Source organism: Limulus polyphemus, unplaced genomic scaffold (genome assembly GCF_000517525.1).
Source record: "Limulus polyphemus unplaced genomic scaffold, Limulus_polyphemus-2.1.2 Scaffold186, whole genome shotgun sequence".
NCBI lineage: Eukaryota > Metazoa > Arthropoda > Merostomata > Xiphosura > Limulidae > Limulus > Limulus polyphemus.
Genome location: NW_013665796.1, coordinates 320,631 through 339,471, shown reverse-complemented (window position 1 = coordinate 339,471; position 18,841 = coordinate 320,631). Strand labels below are relative to the sequence as shown.

The window sequence follows — 18,841 nt, the reverse complement described above, 5'->3', positions numbered from 1 at the left end:
GGCTTTTCATTATGGGATTAGGCCTATGTTTAAGACAAAACGTACAAACTCTCTGTAGCGGGATTAACTCATGTTTAAGATAAAATGTAGAAACTATCTATGGTGGGATTATCTCATGTTAAAGCTAAAAGGTACAAACTTTTCATGGTAAGATTAACTCCTGTTAAAGATCCAAGTTTTAGGCCTTTCGTCTGAGACACTACTCATATAAGACCAATGTTACCTTAAAAGAAGTTAGCCGTAGGCAAGTATTAATTTAAGGACATTTTTAGTTATTAAGCTTTTTTACTTTTTTACGTATTAACCTACTGATCATTCTGTTTGCACGTCTATTTGTGTTTCTAGAAAAACAAAAACAACGAAGATACAAGCCGTATTTAAATACTCAAAACACGAGAAGACAAAAGGTCAGTTCGACAAAAGATGTAGTACTACAGAGATGAGAAATTTAAAATTTTCCATTTATTGTGATTATATGTCTGCATTTAGCCGCCAGAAGTATAATAATAGAAGCCAATATAATTTCTATCCTTAAATCTGCACGTGACTCTCATCATTATATCAACATATTTTGTCAAATTATACTTCTGGAGTAATGAAATCAAAGTGAAGACGAAGTTTCTGACAATAATTAGTGCCAGGAAAAAAACATTAAAACAAACGTTGTTATTTCTTTCACAATATTTGCGTTGAATAGATTAATGCATGTCTTAATGACGGGCATCATAAGAACAGCTGTGCGAAGAGCTTCTGACAGTTTATTCTTAGCTGGTCTCTGCCGTGTTTGTAGATGATTGATTAGTCTTCTTCCCAAGGAATAGAGATTTATAAATCTGAAAAAGGAATTCGATTAACTAGTTCATTTATTGTATTATTGTTTGATCACACTTTGATAAAACTGCTGATTAAATTTTCCTAACGAGAGTCTAACACAAAATGTAAAAAACAAACAAACAAAACACACATGCTGAACAAAGCAAATGACCCAAAATATACTTAAAACATAAAAAGCATTTTTATATTTAAACTAATGACAAGAATACATGTCCATATATACATATATATACAGGATTTATCTTAGCTTGTATTAGCCAATGTAAAATCCTTGGCTGTGGTTTCGCTAAATATATATATATAAACATTTTGAACATAATTTATGGTCGGGATACCTATATTTGTATATCAATAACTTTGATTATAGTTTAAAATAAAGATTGTCTTCGCTCACATTTTCCACTGTCCAGTGACGTCTACGATGGCTTTAGCTTTCCCATTCCCAAAGAAAGCCAGTAAATACTTAACCTAATTAGCATTTCATATAAATAAGTTAATTCTGTCTAAACATAAAAACATTTTAAAAGAAAATCTGAAATAAGCTTAGTGCCTCTATTCATACAGCTTAATTAGCTAGTTAAAATTGTTCAAGTCTTTGTCTCTGTTATCAAATAAATCGACTTGCCATTTGGGCACAGGCTGGGCCTGTTGTAGATTAAGCTTTGGATTTCGGAGCTGGCGTGCCGAAATTGGAATCTATGTGATAATTTAAAGACCACAGATAATAGGGTATTTTTCGTGCCTGAATGTGTATATCGTATCGTATTAAAATAATACGATTAAAAAAGTCACGAAATACTCAAGCTCATGTGGTTCCAAGCCATGTTTGATCACGGTTGGCTAGCTTTAAGAAAACTAGCGGAAGCGCCACATGACGAACTGGGCGGACACACGTACGTCACACAAGGTAATCAAAAATGGCGACAGTAGGTGAAGAGGAAGATAGATGTAATGTGTCAATCGCACCGTATATGTTTGAACCAGAGTTTGCAGACGATAACGTATCTAATGTTGATATGTTGGCCGAGGTGGAAGAGGACTGGAAGTTATCTGATCTTTCTTGGTATGGAACTGTTTCAACAGTTATATGTTACAATGCCATAAAAGACTGTTTTACACTGCTAATGGGGCAAAATTTACAGAACTCAGTGCAGTCACATTGGCGATAATATAGTAAATCTATGAGTAAATTCTTGTCAATATTTGTTTTTTCAAGTGATGGATCTATATCTAAATGTAAATCTAGATATCAGCTGATGGACTCCCGATACTGTATTCTGCACATGCTCCGATTTGTATGTATATGACTAAGTATACATTAGGACTGGAAAAGCAAACATAGCTGGGGTCATATTTCAATAATCGATAATGTAGATATAGTATTTTTTATGCTGCATATTAACATCTCCAATGAAATTTCATAAAAAGTGTTATAAACATGAAAAATAAATAAAAAGAGCCAATTGTTTGTCTATGCCCTTTCTTTGGTAAATAATAACTGAAAGTGAAATTTTATATATTTTTTGTTTTATCAGATCTACTGGTGTGTTTATAAAAGCTGCATAGTTGCTGACAATTCTATATTGAACTTAAAACATTAGCTAAAACCTGAGCTTACCCTGCATGCCTTTCGTTTTTCAACAGCTGATCGGACACGACTATCATCGCTGTTATTGGTCAGTGAACAAGAGCGTGATGTGCCACTGTCATAAGCCTGGCTGCTGCTAGCTGTGCTGATGATTTCCCTCAAACTTCACATATACTCTGGGCACTGCATCTTTCCTTAGCGCCTAGTTTTTTTTTTTTTTTTGGTTGTTGCAAATCCCATATCAAATTGTAGTTTATTTTCAAAATCTGATTCCAAAAAGTGTTCCCTGCATACGTGACAGTTTTCGGCAGACTCCATTTATCACGAGCTCTTGATTCGGCCTTTGTCTAGACCATGTTCCGTTTTCTGTCTGACTTAGGTGGAAGCTTGTGCAGAGATACCTCCTTGTTCCCACATCCATAAACAACACAGTGAAAAACCATTGTTGTTAACTCACGAATATCTGTATTCACGACGTCTGTCAAATGAAATTTGTCCAGAAAAAAACAAAAAACGAATTATTTTTACATAAACAAACCGACAGTTTTTCACGCACAGAGAGGAAGCAGACCGCGACTGGGCTTGTTTACCTTGAGTGATGTCACTCGTTTCTGACTCAATTTTCAACCAAGCAATTGCAAAGGCTGGTTGTTGCACTAATATTGGGAGCTTGCAGGGCCGGGGCGGGGGAAAATTATCGAAAAATGACTTGGTCTTCATTTTTAATTTACATTTCTACGGCACTAAAATATAAATACAAATTTAGTGTGTTTTTAACTGTCCGACGTCTTTAAATATTCTTGGCGCTTTAAGCTGTGGATGCTTTAAGAATGACAGTTAGTTCCTCAGCGTGGACGGATGGGTAATAGGGTGCTGATGAGCTGCTTCTTTCGTTTTGTCAATAGTAAAAAATTTAGAACAGTGACCTTAGTAGTTTTGCCATAAATACAAAACTGGCCACTTTATTAGGGTTTCCACCTAGCAGCCAAACGCACCTTTTTCTCTCGGTTAAATCGGGCAAATGGTCTACAGTTGGATCACAGATGTTGGTAGATAATGTGACGTTCATCTTTAAAATGCTGCTAGTCAAGGATGATGACTGGAGTCACTCTCATGCTTTTCAATCTGTTTTTTGTAATACAAGCATAATGGAGACGATCGTTAAACGACGTTAAGGTTCACTTTGGATGTTATTTAAGTTATCAAAGAAATAAAAAAATCTTAAACATTAATACGAAAACGTTCTCCGCACCATCTTCAATGCAAAAAGGGTTAAGCGCCTCAGGTATTTCATTTGTATTTTTACTCTGCTATGAGTATAGAATAGCCACTCATCAGCTCGCATCATATATTTCCATTGTCCATAGTAATTTTTTCTCAGTCTGTTGCCAACAGTTGACGATTACTATTTTAACGAGCAGTAAACGTATCATATTTTAACAGCCATTATTGATAGGTCTTAATAACGGATGTCTTTGAACATCCGGGTGAATAAACGATCATTCATGACGAAGTTACTGCTACACGTTTACGTGCTATAATGCCCCATTGAAAGTCAGAGAGACCCTTGCTCTTACAAATTGTCTTGTTGACAAACTATGACCTGAATTTATCTCTGCATTCATAGGAGTCAAGTAGTAATTTGATCCTTTACATGTTTTATTTTACACATGCAAATAAATGGAATCATATAAAACTGTTTTTCTGTATATGAGGAGGGACAGCCAAAGTGTTATCAAGGAATCTCAAAAAAGTTTACATATATAAAATTTATTTACACGCCGTGTTAGGTAATGTATAATTATTATCAATGCATTGGTATCGAAATTTATTCTTTAGAAAAGTTTAGAGAATGTTCCAAATCACCATAAAACATGCCCACTAATGACGTTAATTAATTATTAGTCAAATTTAAGGGCGTCTCGCTAATAAGAAAACAAAAAATAAGAAGCACTTTTTTAGCTCGTTATTTATATTACAATTATTTATTTTCTTAAGTAAATGATATAAATACTGTTTTTTTTTTCCTTGAAGATTCTGGTTACGAAAAATTCAAGCCCCAGCCAGGATTTTTTGTTTTGGGGAGAGACTTGATAACTTTGAGTAATATATACTGTTATTTTAAGGGCGATCATAATGAGAATGAACTTTAATTTCCCTAAACCCGATTTTATTCAAATTGCTCGTTTTATGATAACACAAATAGTAAATGAACGTGAACCAATGTAAGAAAATTATACATCCGAAACAATATGTCGTGGACAATGCAATTTAGTCCAGTGGCGGACTTACAACTCTAAAAACCGGGTTTCGATACCTGTGGTGGGCAGTGCACAGATAGCCCATTGTATAGCTTTGGGCTTAACTTCAAACAAACAAACAATGCAATTAACATTGTTTTAGGAATGCAATTATAATATATTGGTATAATTATCCAAGCATTGTTCTGGCGTAGCTTAACAGACAATAACTAATCCAATAGCATAAACAGTACTGTCAGCAGTAATTGTAAGTAGTACGTCTTTTTTTTTTTAAAGACACAAAACTATTTTGAAAAGGCCAGCCCTCTATAATCTCCCCAAAGTATTTTAAGTTTCTTGTTGACAATTTATTTTTTCGTCATTACTTGATAACTTATTATTTTCGTACGTAATTACGACCTTAAGTATATTGTATATTTATTTTTCTCATGGCAACAAGGATCTTAAAGAAGACACTACTGGTTCAGCTGATGCTTATGTTGTAGTGTATTCTGTAACGGAAAGAGAGACTTTCGAAATTGCCGTGGATATTCTTTTTGGTCTCCGGGAACGAGGTTACACGTCAACAAAAGCAGTTATCCTGATAGGAAATAAGTCTGACCTAGTACGCTCGAGAACAGTTTCGATAGTCGGTAAGTACCTTACTATTTGTAAATATTTTGTTTGGTCTCTGGTAACGAGGCAACACGACAACAAAGACAGTGATCCTAGTCAGAAATGTGTTTGATGTTGTTAGTTCAAAGACAGTTTCGGCAGTAATTAAGCACTTTGTTTGTAGATTTTCTGTCTGACCGCCAAAACCGAGGCAACATGGAAATTAGAGTTGTAATCGTGAGTGAAAACAAACATGTTCGAAGACACTTTAAATAGAAGATAAACTCTTCAGTTTTCAATTTGACTTCTGGGAATGAGACTACACATACAGTTGCAATCCTTAAAGTACAGGAGCAAGCTCGAGTCAACAATGTGGATAAGAGGTTATTATTTCAAGTTCTTTCAAGTTTAGAAACGGCTTGAATGGAAATGAAGAAAACTTCATTACAATTTTAATACAGTAATATAAATGGGCAATTATAGTATATCTACTAAAATAATTATAATTTAGAACAAGGAACCAAGCATTAACAAACGAAAAATCAAAGAAGCAACCTTAACTGAACAAAACATCTCTACTCTAAACCCGGGGTGCCAAGATACCCTTACTAAGCTGCTAAGATATCTCTGGTCTTGTGACCTATTTGTTCCATACTGTAAATTACTTGTTCCTGATGATGACAAGCCTTGTCGTAACGTTGTACATTTGTTACTATGTCAAACTTGTAATCAAGTTTTTTTATTACCCATTCAAACCGTCTTTAAACTTTATTGTATCCAAATGGGTTCCCCTTCATCCAGTTCTTTTGATGAAGCAGTTCAAACCGTCTCTAAACTTTATTGTATTAAAATGGGTCCCCCTTCATCCAGTTCTTTTGATGAAGCAATTCAAACCGTCTCTAAACTTTATTGTATCAAAATGGGTCCCCTTCATCCAGTTCTTTTGATAAAACAATTCAAACTGTCTCTACACTTTATTGTCTCAAAATGGGTTCCTCTTCATCTACTTCTTTTGATGAATCACCTTCTCAGCCTTTTAGTTTCAATGGATAATGTTGGAAAAATAGGGACACAAAGTAATTGGGGATTAAATTAACGGTTACCTATTATTTCAATAAGAATAAAACTTTTTGTGCATTTTATTACACGTGAGAATGGATAAATAACGTTTAACTACCTCGGAACTTTCATTCATTTAAGCGCAATGTAAAATAAGGGGAGTCGTAGCTTCTCTGTCACTGACTCATCAGGCCTACTTGGATACGCATATATATATATATATATAGCTGTGGTTTAGGCTCTTATTTGTATCCTGTAAAAGAATGGTGAGAGAGCCCTAGCACTCCTAGGAGTGGAGTCTATCACTAGATCTGACAAACATATTCAAATAAAGAATTAAAAAGAATACCTATTTTGGTAATAAAATTAGAGAAAAAAAAGACTTTTACTCTACAGATAATAATAAAAGAACTTATATTTCAGCCAAGGTTTCGTCCTTACGGCTTCGTTAGAGTTAATAGGTAAAAAAATAAGGGTTTCACAGAAACTGCCATTTTGAACCCACCCTAGAACTTGGGAGGCGGCCGCCCCTGTCGCAATCCCCCAAATGATGCTCCTGGGAGCCATGTTCCTGCTGTGGCACATTGGGCAGTTTTTACGTTTTCACTCTGAAATGCCCCACCTCAGTGGCACATTGGGCAGTTTTTATGTTTTCACTCTGAAATGCCCCACCTCAGTGGCACAGCGGTATGCCTGCGAATTTACAACGCTAGAATCCGGGTTTCGATACCCGTGGTGGGCAGAGCACAGATAGCCCATTGTGTAGCTTTGTGCTTAATTACAAACACTCTGAAATTTCGGATTTCGTGCTGTTTGATCTGTTTCTCTTTGTTTACGGAGAGATGAATATCTGACGATCGTTCCATCCATTTTCTTGAAACATTCATTTACATTAAAACTACAAATTACAGGTTTCTGAATATATATATATACTATACAACAATAAAAAGCACCAGTACAGATTTTATATCTAATGTAGTTTAAGACATTTATGCCGTCAGCTGATTAACCAATTAAATTCTGACTTACGTAACATTGCCAAAAAGATAAAACTACATTTTAGAAGTAATTATGCTTATTCAACCAGAATGAATTGCTGAGTTAAAGAAATGACCTTAGATTAACTAAGAGCGCGGTTATAATTAAACCATCAAGAGACACCATGCAAACTTTGAATCTTCTACAACTGCTATAGACTAGTTTAAAAATTCTGAGTAAACAGGGTACTTTAAAAACCTTTCAGCTGCTATATACCTGTGTAAAAATCTGTACAAATAGGGCATTTTGAAAATTTTCTCGCGGCTAAACTGTAAAATTGCTTTTTGCAGCCGATAAATCAGCACTCAATATCACTTCTTAACTCTTTCACAATCGTCATGCGTGTATAGATAACAACTCTCCTAGTGGCAGGTTTATTTTTTAGTTATATCCTCCAGTAGGTTAGCGGTAGGTTTCTAGACTTACACCGCTAAAATACGGGGTTCGATTCCCCGCGGTGGACAGAGTGCTGATAGCCCATTGTGTGACTTTGCGCTAAAAACCAATAACAACATTTTAAGATACACAACAGAAAACCCAAAAGACGTATATTTCAGTATTACATTACCTACTTGAAACTTGAAACTGGTGGTAAACGTTGAAAAGTTTGAAGGGCGAAAACCCTTTCTTCGTGATAACTTTCTGAAGTGGAAGGATGTGTCCACGATAGTAAAAGAATTAAATTTCTGTGCCCCAGCTGTCAGCCTATAAAAAAAATAACTTTTTGTATCTGATTATAAATAATGGTTGTTGTAACAAAACATTATGACTTAGAAACTTCTTAGAGCGGAAAATAAGTTGGGAGAACGTCGAGATAACTTTTTGTTTCACGTCACTTTTTAATTAAGAGATTATTCATTGAAATTTATATAATTTTATTTAGATTAACGTTTAATTTGTTGTCTTTCAGAGGGCAAGTCTGTCGCCATATCATACGAGAGTAAATTCATGGAAACGTCTGCAGTCATCAGCCATAAGACTGATGATTTACTGGTTGGCATTGTTAGCCAGATACGTCTTAAAAACCAGCAGAAGAAGGATTTCAACCAATTCTCCCCACCCGGTAGAGGCCATAAGTATCGTAGCAAGGGCTCCTTATATGGACCCAGTAGACGAGCTCGAGACATGTTGAACAAGTTCTTAGGAAAAGAGAGGTACAAGTCAAAGTCTTGCGATAACCTTCACGTGTTATAGTTCTTTGTTTCTTTTGTTTTTTATTATTGCATTGTGTGCAGGCTTGGTGTTCGATTTCCAGCAATTTCGACCTATCGTATCAAAAGTTTCATAATGTTACTAACTGTACCGTTTAAGTAAATTTGTTGGAAAGTAATAACGCATATTAGAACTTTTTAGAAAACATATCAAAACCTCCCAACAAATTTACATTCGATACTGTCTTTAGTACTCCAAGTAAAATAGAAACACATATATGCTTTCACTGCGCATTGCTATTTGTAATAACGCATTTTCTGGCCTTAGCGCGTTTTTTTATATTTAGGCTCATGCTCTACCAGCAGAAGTTTATCGCCTGTTCATTGGCCCTTTCTTCTACTGGTATATTCTAACTCAGTGGTTCTCAAACTTTCTTGTCTACGGACCACTTCGGCGGAGCTAATGATCCTCCGGAACACCTACCGTTCCCAACCCACCCACTTTCGCTGGCCACTGTAAAAAAAAAAAAAAAATAATAATAATAATAATAACAGAATTAATGGGAAGAATGGCGCTAATTTTGATGCGACATTTTGGACCAGCCCTTGGACCACCTGGAGGACCCTCTCGAATCACTAATGGGCCCCGAATCACTTTGAGAACCACTGCTCTAGCTTAAGATGGAAGAAATAGTCAGAAGGAAAATGGTGATTTTTCATCTTAAATATTCACAAGTGCTGAAAGTGTGACAAAGTTTATAATTCTTAGTAAATTAGTAAACTTGTTTGTAGTTGAATACTGGTCTTTACAACTTACTTTATGTTAGTATAGATCGCATTATCAAATTGGAATATATAATTTCAACGTTACTGTTTGTTGACTCATAGTAGTAGTTATGCCTTCCTAATAATAACCGTCGTCAAATCGTGCTGTCGCACCTTTTCTCATCTTACTGTTGTTTTTATTGGACCCTTTGTTGAAAGAGGTGTATGTCTCCCGGCAGAGTAGAGGCACAAAAAACTGCGTCTTCAGTTTAATTCGACGTCTTTATTATATTGTATGGAAATTATCGTAAACCTTCGGAATAGTTATCGTATTTTCGTGTCAAACTATTTATAAGTATTTTTGTAAGCTATTTGTAGATTATTACGTGGAACAAAAGTCTGATATAAAACAAAAAAATTAGGCTAGTATGGATAAGCCTCACCTGCCAGAGTAATCTGTAAAACTTAATGGAAATAACAAAAGTTACAAGATTAAATGTTACAGTTATGTGAATATATTGTTGAAAGTAGTAACTGTTACTTTGGTATATCTTATGACTTTCGGGAGTTTTGGGGAGGAATATAATATATTTTGTGTTCATTCAAATGAATGAAAACTCTTACCTTCTCTCACACTTACAGTATTTTGATTTTGACGTAGTAACCAAAATGATGAGACTAGTGTTTTCAGTCGATAAGTGGGAATGTGAATGTTTCTTATTTTGTCTTTAGCAAATTCTTATTTTATTGTAATGTGTTGTAACCAATATAGTAATCTTATATTAATTCAGGTTGTGTATTTATGAATTTAGTTATTTATCCGCGAACTGCTTCCATAGTTTTGGAACTAGCAGGACCAGACTTGGCAGGTGGAATTGGAGTGGCGCGTGTATGCGGTGTCCCTATCTGTATAACGTAGCCTCCTTACCAAGGGGACTAAAACTCAGCCATGATATGTGTCTAAGAGTAGGCTTACAGGGTCGTTAAACTCGAATCTGACACCAAAATTTGTGTTCCTGGCCCCCACAAGATCTCGGGGCGCCAAATTTGGAATTAAATTCATACCCCTACTCACAAACTAGCGGAACCAAATTTTACACACATGCTCAAATCCTATGAGCGGGTGGCCTAACGTACAGACCCTCCTAGGGTAAATATAGAAGTAATTGGTGGTAATGGGAAAGTTTAATTGGTACATTTGGGCCCCTGTGAATCATGAGGGGGGTCTTTGAACCATGCAGCGGAGCGCGAACATTTTATGCTATTTTAGTTTTACACGATCAAGATTATGTTTCTTATCAGAGCGAGTAAGCAAAATTTTGTAATGTAACAAAAACTGGGAAATGGCATACGGCAATTCTTTTAACAGAATGTTATAAAAATTGGAGAAAATACGATTACTAAACTAGGAGTAAAAATATCATACTTTTGAATTAAACAAATTATGTAAACATTAAGATTTGAAAGTTGTGTTTTGTACTTTAATCAATCGAAATATAGCATATGCATTTTTAGTTGAGATGAATTGCGATGTTATACAGTATAACCAGGCAGAAATATCAACGGCTAGATGTGATCCAATATTTGAATAAGTTGTCATAACATATTCGTTAAATGTAAGTGACGTAACTTTGCACGGGCACTAGTTTTAAAAGTTTGGGGAAATTAAACTTTTAAAATCTGCAAAATCAGGGATCTCTATTTAGAAAATATTCAATTTTCAATAAAGTTCGCATTACTCTCGAGAAATCCAGAAATTATGACTTACTTTGAATTATGTTTTATGTCAACTTACAGATAAGTTGATTACAAATGATCAAGATTTATTCTTTTGGTCATAGGTTATACGACTACATTCTGTACTGGTCACGCGAAGTTAAGATGCTTGGCGTATCTAGCTAAGCTCATAAATTTATTATAGTTTGACATCTGACTGACAAGGTCTGTAGTTCGGAATTACGGACTGCACACTGTCAAACGTGCTACAATGAAACTCTATGGCTGGGGGGAGGGGATCCTGTGCTTTAGTCGGTGCTAAACTCCTATAACGTGTAGAAAGAAATAATATTAATAATAAATATAACTAAAATATAGCTAAAAATAAATATAACTATTTAAAAAACCTTATAATTCATTTTATGTTTTCGAAAATTTACGAGGAGTCTCAAAAGTTCTATTTCGACTTTACTTTAAAGATGCATGGCGTAATAATTACCTATTTTGTGTTATGCTACCATCATTTCCAATAGGTGTTTAGTGGGCCACGACCGACCTTCGAGACCATAACTTCTGGCCAGCAACATCCCTTTATTTAAAGTTTTTGAGAAAAATGTGGTATAAAAGACTCTATTTGTTTTCGTTAATTAAATGTGTATTAATCTAGCTATTGGTACAGTTATATTTTTTCCTAAACGATATTATTTCTTGATTAAACAAAGCTCTTTACCACGTCTCAATTACATTCTCCACCCAACTCACTCCTGACTGGTGGCTTTCTAGTCATTATAATTAAGCAGACCTCTCTATACAATAATTGAGGACTAGGGCGCTACTTAAAACGAAACATACAAACTGAGATTATTACACTCGTTCCATGTTCTTTTTTTTATAATATTTTTCCAGTTGGCCTTATAAATGAGCTAATTAAAAAAGTAACCTTCATAATATAAGTATGTTATGATGTGAACTTTAGGAGTACATGTACATATTATTAATGATTATTAATTATAAAATATATGGCTAGCTTTATGGTTTAATTTCATATGATATAGCTTTATTTCAAAATTATAATAAAATTGGAATCTCGATAATGGATTGGTAACTGAAACATTCTGTTAGATTTAAACACTTTTTTGATTACTTATGGACACGAACATTATGTCGGCCGCGTCCGTATATTTTAACTGTCCTTTTAACAGTAGTGGTTTAGATTAACAAATAAGTGTTCCAGAGCTAAGTGCATCATTTTTTTTATACAGAAGAAATAGACCCCTAATTCTGTAGTTACGGTATTTATATCTAAAACATCATTCCATTAAAGACGTTTCGTATAATCTGCATTTTATTTTTACAACATCAAAAATATTTCTTGAGAAAGTCTTTGGACGCTCCTGAATAATTAGCCAAATTTATATTTGTATAAAACACATATATTTACTTTAGTGATTTGGTTTATTATGCTAACTTCTCAGTCCTTTATAGATATTTTGTTCCAAACTAGATTTACAAAGTTTTCTTGGCCCCGTTATTTTTATTTAGATATATGAATACCTATCCTAAAATCATTATAACAAAATTTTTTAACTTGTATCATTGAAAATGCTCACTTACTGATACTTGTTCATCGAGCAGACAAATATTGTATGTGTGTGTGTGTGGTTGGTTGCATTTTGCACATTTTTCTTATCCTGTTCATAATGTCCGAAAACTATTTGAACATCAAGCTTTTGTGTCTTTCACATAAGCTTCGAATAAGCAAGCAGGACTAAAGAAATATCGCTTCAACTCAAACACGGCTTCAAATTTCAAGTCGTGTGTTTTGGTGTATTTTGAGATATATCCTTTTATGTTTTGGTGTATTTTGAGATATATTCTTTATGTTCTGGTGTATTTGAGATATATCCTTTTATGTTTTGGTGTATTTTGAGATATATTCTTTATGTTTTGGTGTATTTTGAGATATACCCTTTATGCGCTGCGTCTGGCAAACGAATGCCAACTGGATATTATTTCATTTCTGTTCAACATTTTAAAATTTTACCTTAACGGCTCTTTGAACAATTCTATACTTTCTCTGGTCAAAACCCAGCACTGTTGTTAAAAGTATTTGAGAAACTTTGGTATTAGTTCACTACCTTGTATTAGGACTTCGTATGGTAAATGTTACGATAGAAGGAAGGAAAAAGTCTAAACTGACTTTTATTTGAAGAACTATTTACTTTGTATCAATTTCACGTTGGTTTACATTAGGTAACAAAGGAAAACTTAAAGGCACGCTTCAAACTGACATGGAATCTATATACAAAGATAACTTATAGAACCTTATATAATACCCAGGTTTTGGTTTTCAAACTGGAGTTGGTTTTCTTTTAGCTTTAGAGAATTCCGAATACTTTACACGTAATAATAATCATCATATTAAAAAATAGCTTACACATAATTAGAATTTCGATAGTTTACTTGGCTGTTATAATATGCATATATTAAAATATGTGGTATACATGTTGTTTTGAATAAGCACACCACAAAGTTTTAGTTTCATTTTAAAATGATGTTCAATAATTTTATCAAACAACCGTGTTTCAGAAATATTACTAGTGGTTGGGGGAAAGTTATACCCGAGTTTATTACCAAGAGTTTAATTTAGTTAGCTTTAATAATCCTCTTCGATTTACTTATAAAATGTGTTTTGTTGTGGAGCACAAAGCTACACAATGGAATACCTGTGCTCTGCACAACAGGTATTGAAACCCAATTTTTAGTATTATAAGCTCACTGACTTACTGTTAACTCACGGGAGGGCCTACTCATAAGAGCTAGTTAGTTGGAAATATTTCAGTTAGGAGTTCATTCTTACATATTCAATACTTTGTGCAAACATAATACACAGCAAATTGTTGCAAAGTAAATACTTATTTTTATCACCACAACAAAACTAAATATGCACGGTCTGAAGTACACAAGTGTATAACACCGTATATTTTGTGATTTTAATACTTTTAGAGGACATTACGAAGTGAAATACGACTGCTAGTAACATGAACACTTTTATCTCGTTCAGCTCGAGTTACTAGCTTTCTTTGTTGCATACCAAACATATTCAACTGAGATGTTGGTTAACATTTCAAACTTTATCAGTTTCCCGTTAAAAGTTTACCTTAGCTCCACGCTAGCTAAGTCATACTATCTGAAAGACTTTGGTTCAACACCACGCTGGCTAATTCATAATACCCGAAAAATTAGCTCAACGCCACGCTGAGTAAGCCTTAACATTCAAAGACTTTGACTCAACACGCTGGTTAATTAATAAAATCCGAAGATTTGGTATCTGCTGATGAAGCTTTTAGTTTTGTATCAGGGCTCATCAGAATGATTGAGTCATAAAACCCCTGTGGCTCAGCGGGAAAACCGAGTGTTTATAACGTTAAAATCGGGAAATCAATTTTTAATCATTTGTGTTTTTAAGCTTGTGTTTATTAAACAAAGTGTAACTATTATCATCTTGTTAAGATTGATGGAGGGAATCAACTCGGTATATACAGCAGATGTTGTTACTGATAAGTCAGATTTATAATGAAATACGTTTTCATTGTTTTATGTGCTGTTTGTTCAATGGCTACTAGCAAGTTGATTTTATTTGAAGTTGCACCGATGTTGGTGAGTGTCTTAATGAGTTTATTAATATTAATTACATACAACAAATAAAAATTTATGAAAGTATTACGCTGTTAATCGTAACAAGAAACACTTTAATTTTAGCATCTAGATATATGCACACTTGATAAAAGAGTTAGCACAAAGGATCACATATAAAGTGTAATAAACTTAAAACAATACCAAAAACTCGAGCACTTTCGAATAGTTATTCGAAAGTGCGCGAGTTTTGGGTATCGTTTTAAGTTAGATATATGCACAAATATTGTAGAAAAGATAACTTTAATAGCATATGATTTGACCTTAATTCTATGCTGTAGCTTATGACATTGTGTGTATGTTCATATCCATCTATAATTTGTTACTAAAAGCATTATTTACATTTTACAAAATATATATTTTATAAATGTACAATGTGCATTTTTTCCGCTTCCAATTCCTTTCTATACCTTTAATATCCCGACTTTGATCTTAATTGCATTTGCCCAATCAACTATCCGTAAATGAGCTTGTTAACATACAATCGAAGTCAACTTTCTATTCCTTTTATCTGGGTACCCAGGTGTTATCATCAAATCTTGGTTGAACCAAACTAATCTGGCAATGTTGACAAATTACTAAGTTTCTTCAAACTCATCCATCCGGGTAAGTCACTAAACGTTTTGCTTATGAGAGTTCTGAAGAAGAATAACAAAGGCAGATTGGCCTTTTTCTTGCTGTCGTTTATACAGCTTATTGTGGCACACAAAAAAAAAACAACCTCAAAAGGAAATATCCAATATCGTGTGATTTCTGCTCTACGTGTTTACCCCGAAGCTCACTCTTCCAAGCATCCCGGCCAGTATGTTCGTATTAATTTGATGAGCATTTACCTACAGTCGGCAATCTTGTTCGTACGTCTGATTAGTTTTGGTATTGAAAGAAATGACATTCAACTTGAGAAACGATGGCGCACAAATTCGTCTCCCATCTTTCAGCAGTTTGGAGAATCCCTGGACTTAAAGTTTTGAAGCCTATCCCAAAAATATGTCCAGTACCTAACAGATAAGTACCTCGTGACGTTATTTTCCCAATTAGTTCTTCAGTTTTATTTTTGCCAAAAATACTGTAAGAGGCCTAAAATAGAAGTAATATTTATACAATGGTAAAACACGTCACGTGAAAAGTATTTTAACACCAACCTTACGTTTCAATTTCAAGACTGTATTCACTACTGAAATAGTTTCACAGTTTACAGCAGGGAAATGATTAAAATTGCTGTTGTTTCATTTCATTTTTAGAGTAAGTTGCATGACTGAGCCCATTTTTTATATGATAAAAACAAACTTTAGAATTTATAACTTTTTTGCTTCACTAAATTTCATTTTAGCATTACAATAAAAATAGCCGCTCATTTCGTTGAAAAATAGATGTCTCTGTGTGCTATAAAAACATGAATTATTTTTCATGTTTAGACTTTACTTAAGCTGTAACTTAAGGCTTACAATGCTAAAAATCAGGGTTTTAAATAGTCTCCAGTTGTAGGAAATAAAAACATAAGTTACTTTGTATCATTAGTAAGGTGATAAAAATGTTTTTATTTATTTTCCTTATATTTAATTGGGAAAATTTAAAATAATCAAAGGAAAACTTAAAGATGGTTAAATTATATAGTTGTAAACGTGTATTCAATCTTCTGTCGATTCATATATATATATATAAGTACGAATATATGATAAACTAATGCACGAACGATCAGAATAGTTTGTTCTGATTATATAAAATTTCACATTAAGATTATTAGCAACTTATTACTATAAGTAAAGGGCTTAGGATACACGATATGTACAATTAAAGAATGCAAGCGGAATTAGACACTTACAGAAAACCGTGAGTAGACTGTATAGGGTTACTAAACGCGAAGATAAAACAGGTAAATTCAAAACTTTCAAAACTGCTATTCGAGACAAATAACAGTGCAGATAGGAATACGAAAAATGACGTTTTCCACCAACATATAGGATAGACGGCCTTTACCTTTGAGTCTAACACTGAATTTAAGATCGATTATATAACATCACCAATATAGAAAAAAACTATAAACGCATAATTTTGTCGTATTAAATTTTACACTAATACTTTTTGATTATTACACATTCTCAGAAGATGAATTAGTGTTCAGAAGCTAATTTTAGTTTATATTTATAATAATTAATATTTTTTCTTTCATTTTGTATATTGGTTTAATAATTATATTTTGAATATTGTTTCTCTGAACTTGTTCTATTTTCATGCTGTTGTCTCCAGATATTTTAATGATTCTAGTGTTTCAACTGTTGGTTCCAGATATTTTTAATGATTCTTGTGTTTCAACTGTTGGTTTCAGATATTTTTAATGATTTTTGTGTTTCAACTGTTGGTTCCAGATATTTTTAATGATTCTTGTGTTTCAACTGTTGGTTCCAGATATTTTTAATGATTCTAGTGTTTCAATTGTTGGTTCCAGATATATTTAATAATTCCAATGTTTCAACTGTTGTATCCAGATATTTTTAATAATTCTAATGTTTCAACTGTTGTCTCCAGATATTTTTAATAATTCTAATGTTTCAACTGTTGTCTCCAGATATGTTTAATGATTCTAGTGTTTCAACTGTTGTCTCCAGATATTTTTAATGATTCTAGTGTTTCAACTGTTGTCTCCAAATATTTTTAATGATTCTAGTGTTTCAACTATTGTCTCCAGATATTTTTAATGATTCTAGTGTTTCAACTATTGTCTCCAGATATTTTTAATGATTCTAGTGTTTCAACTATTGTCTCCAGATATTTTTAATGATTCTAGTGTTTCAACTATTGTCTCCAGATATTTTTAATGATTCTAGTGTTTCAACTGCTTATGCTATTGTTTAAGGTAAAGAAGATTATACCAAGGATTTGTAGTGGTAAATCAAGCTCGAGCCACACTAGAGGGATACAACTCATTCATTTAATAAGATGGTTTTTACAGCTTAGGTCGAATATCAGCATATATCATATTTCCAGTATAAACGTAAAATGTGAAAAGAGGAAGATAATAGATTATTAAAATCCACTTTTTAAACTATGACTTTTATAGAAGATACTCGTAGCATCACGTGCCTTAAAAATGATAACATAGTTAGAATACGAAGTTAAAAAAAATGGTTCATTGTTTTTCAACACGATAGGGTCGATTATCTATCGAGACCTTCACTCCTTATAATTATAATAATTTGGTATATTCTAAATAGCTGAAATGAAATGTTGTTCTGGTAAAGACCAATGTTGCATCATTTATAAACCATCAAGCACGAAAGGCGAATAAACATCGTACCCTGAGCCAGAAGTTGTTTTCTATCAAATGCATACTGTGAAATATTCAAGTAGTGATCTTGGTACGATACGAATAGAAAAAGTAAATGTAGAATAAATTTAAATTTTATTAATAATAATATTGTGATGCTATTCTAGCTACTACCAAGCTATTCGAAAGTTTTTAAGGGGCCAAAATTTTCATCCCTTGGGTTTTTCAGCTCAAAGTATTTGAATTTCAATTGTTTATTCAATATAAAATAAAATTTGAGTGTAATTCATGTTCTACCCTATAGGTAGCGATGGTTTGGGTTTAATGTTGTATGTTTTTGTTTTCTTCTTGTCTAAACATGGAAGTTATCAATCTCTATTGTCGCAGAAAAACAGACCGCAAAAAAGAAGTTTGTTTAATTTCATAAAAGTTTAGTTATCAATGTAATATCTAAAGTAGCGAATTACAATTGTGAATTTATACTCTGACGAAAAGTTGTAGAATTATTTAAAATTTCGAAGAATTAGTGAAAATGAATTATTCCTCGAAAACCAATTATCTTGAATCATCAGTTTACAAGCCTTTGATACATTCATTGAAATTCGATAATCTTCTTCAGTTTCCCTGTGTTAATATTCGTCATTTATTATGGACATTTTCAGTGACTTACATCCCACTTCACTGCTTAAGCTGTTTTATTGCTTAACTTTTCTACCTTAGAAATGTTATTTTTATGTAAAAGTGACAAGTAATGACTCGTACTAATTACGTTTGAGTTGTATCCTACAATAAAATATTTTTTTGCCTAACGAGTATATTTCTATACTATTTATTAAATAGTTTATTTGTTATTAAAATCTCCATACAACAAATT

The 18,841-nt window shown here is 33.2% G+C and overlaps 1 protein-coding gene across 1 annotated transcript in view; it reads left to right on the top strand.

Annotated features, from left to right (window-relative positions):
• LOC111084972 (GTP-binding protein RAD-like) overlaps positions 1-8,568 on the top strand; it is a 13,852-nt gene extending 5,284 nt beyond the window's left edge. The window contains exons 2-3 of the mRNA XM_022381718.1: positions 5,123-5,315; positions 8,285-8,568. Coding sequence (XP_022237426.1) covers positions 5,123-5,315; positions 8,285-8,568 — 477 coding nt within the window. The remainder of the gene's footprint in view (positions 1-5,122; positions 5,316-8,284) is intronic.
• The last annotated feature ends 10,273 nt before the right edge of the window (positions 8,569-18,841 follow it).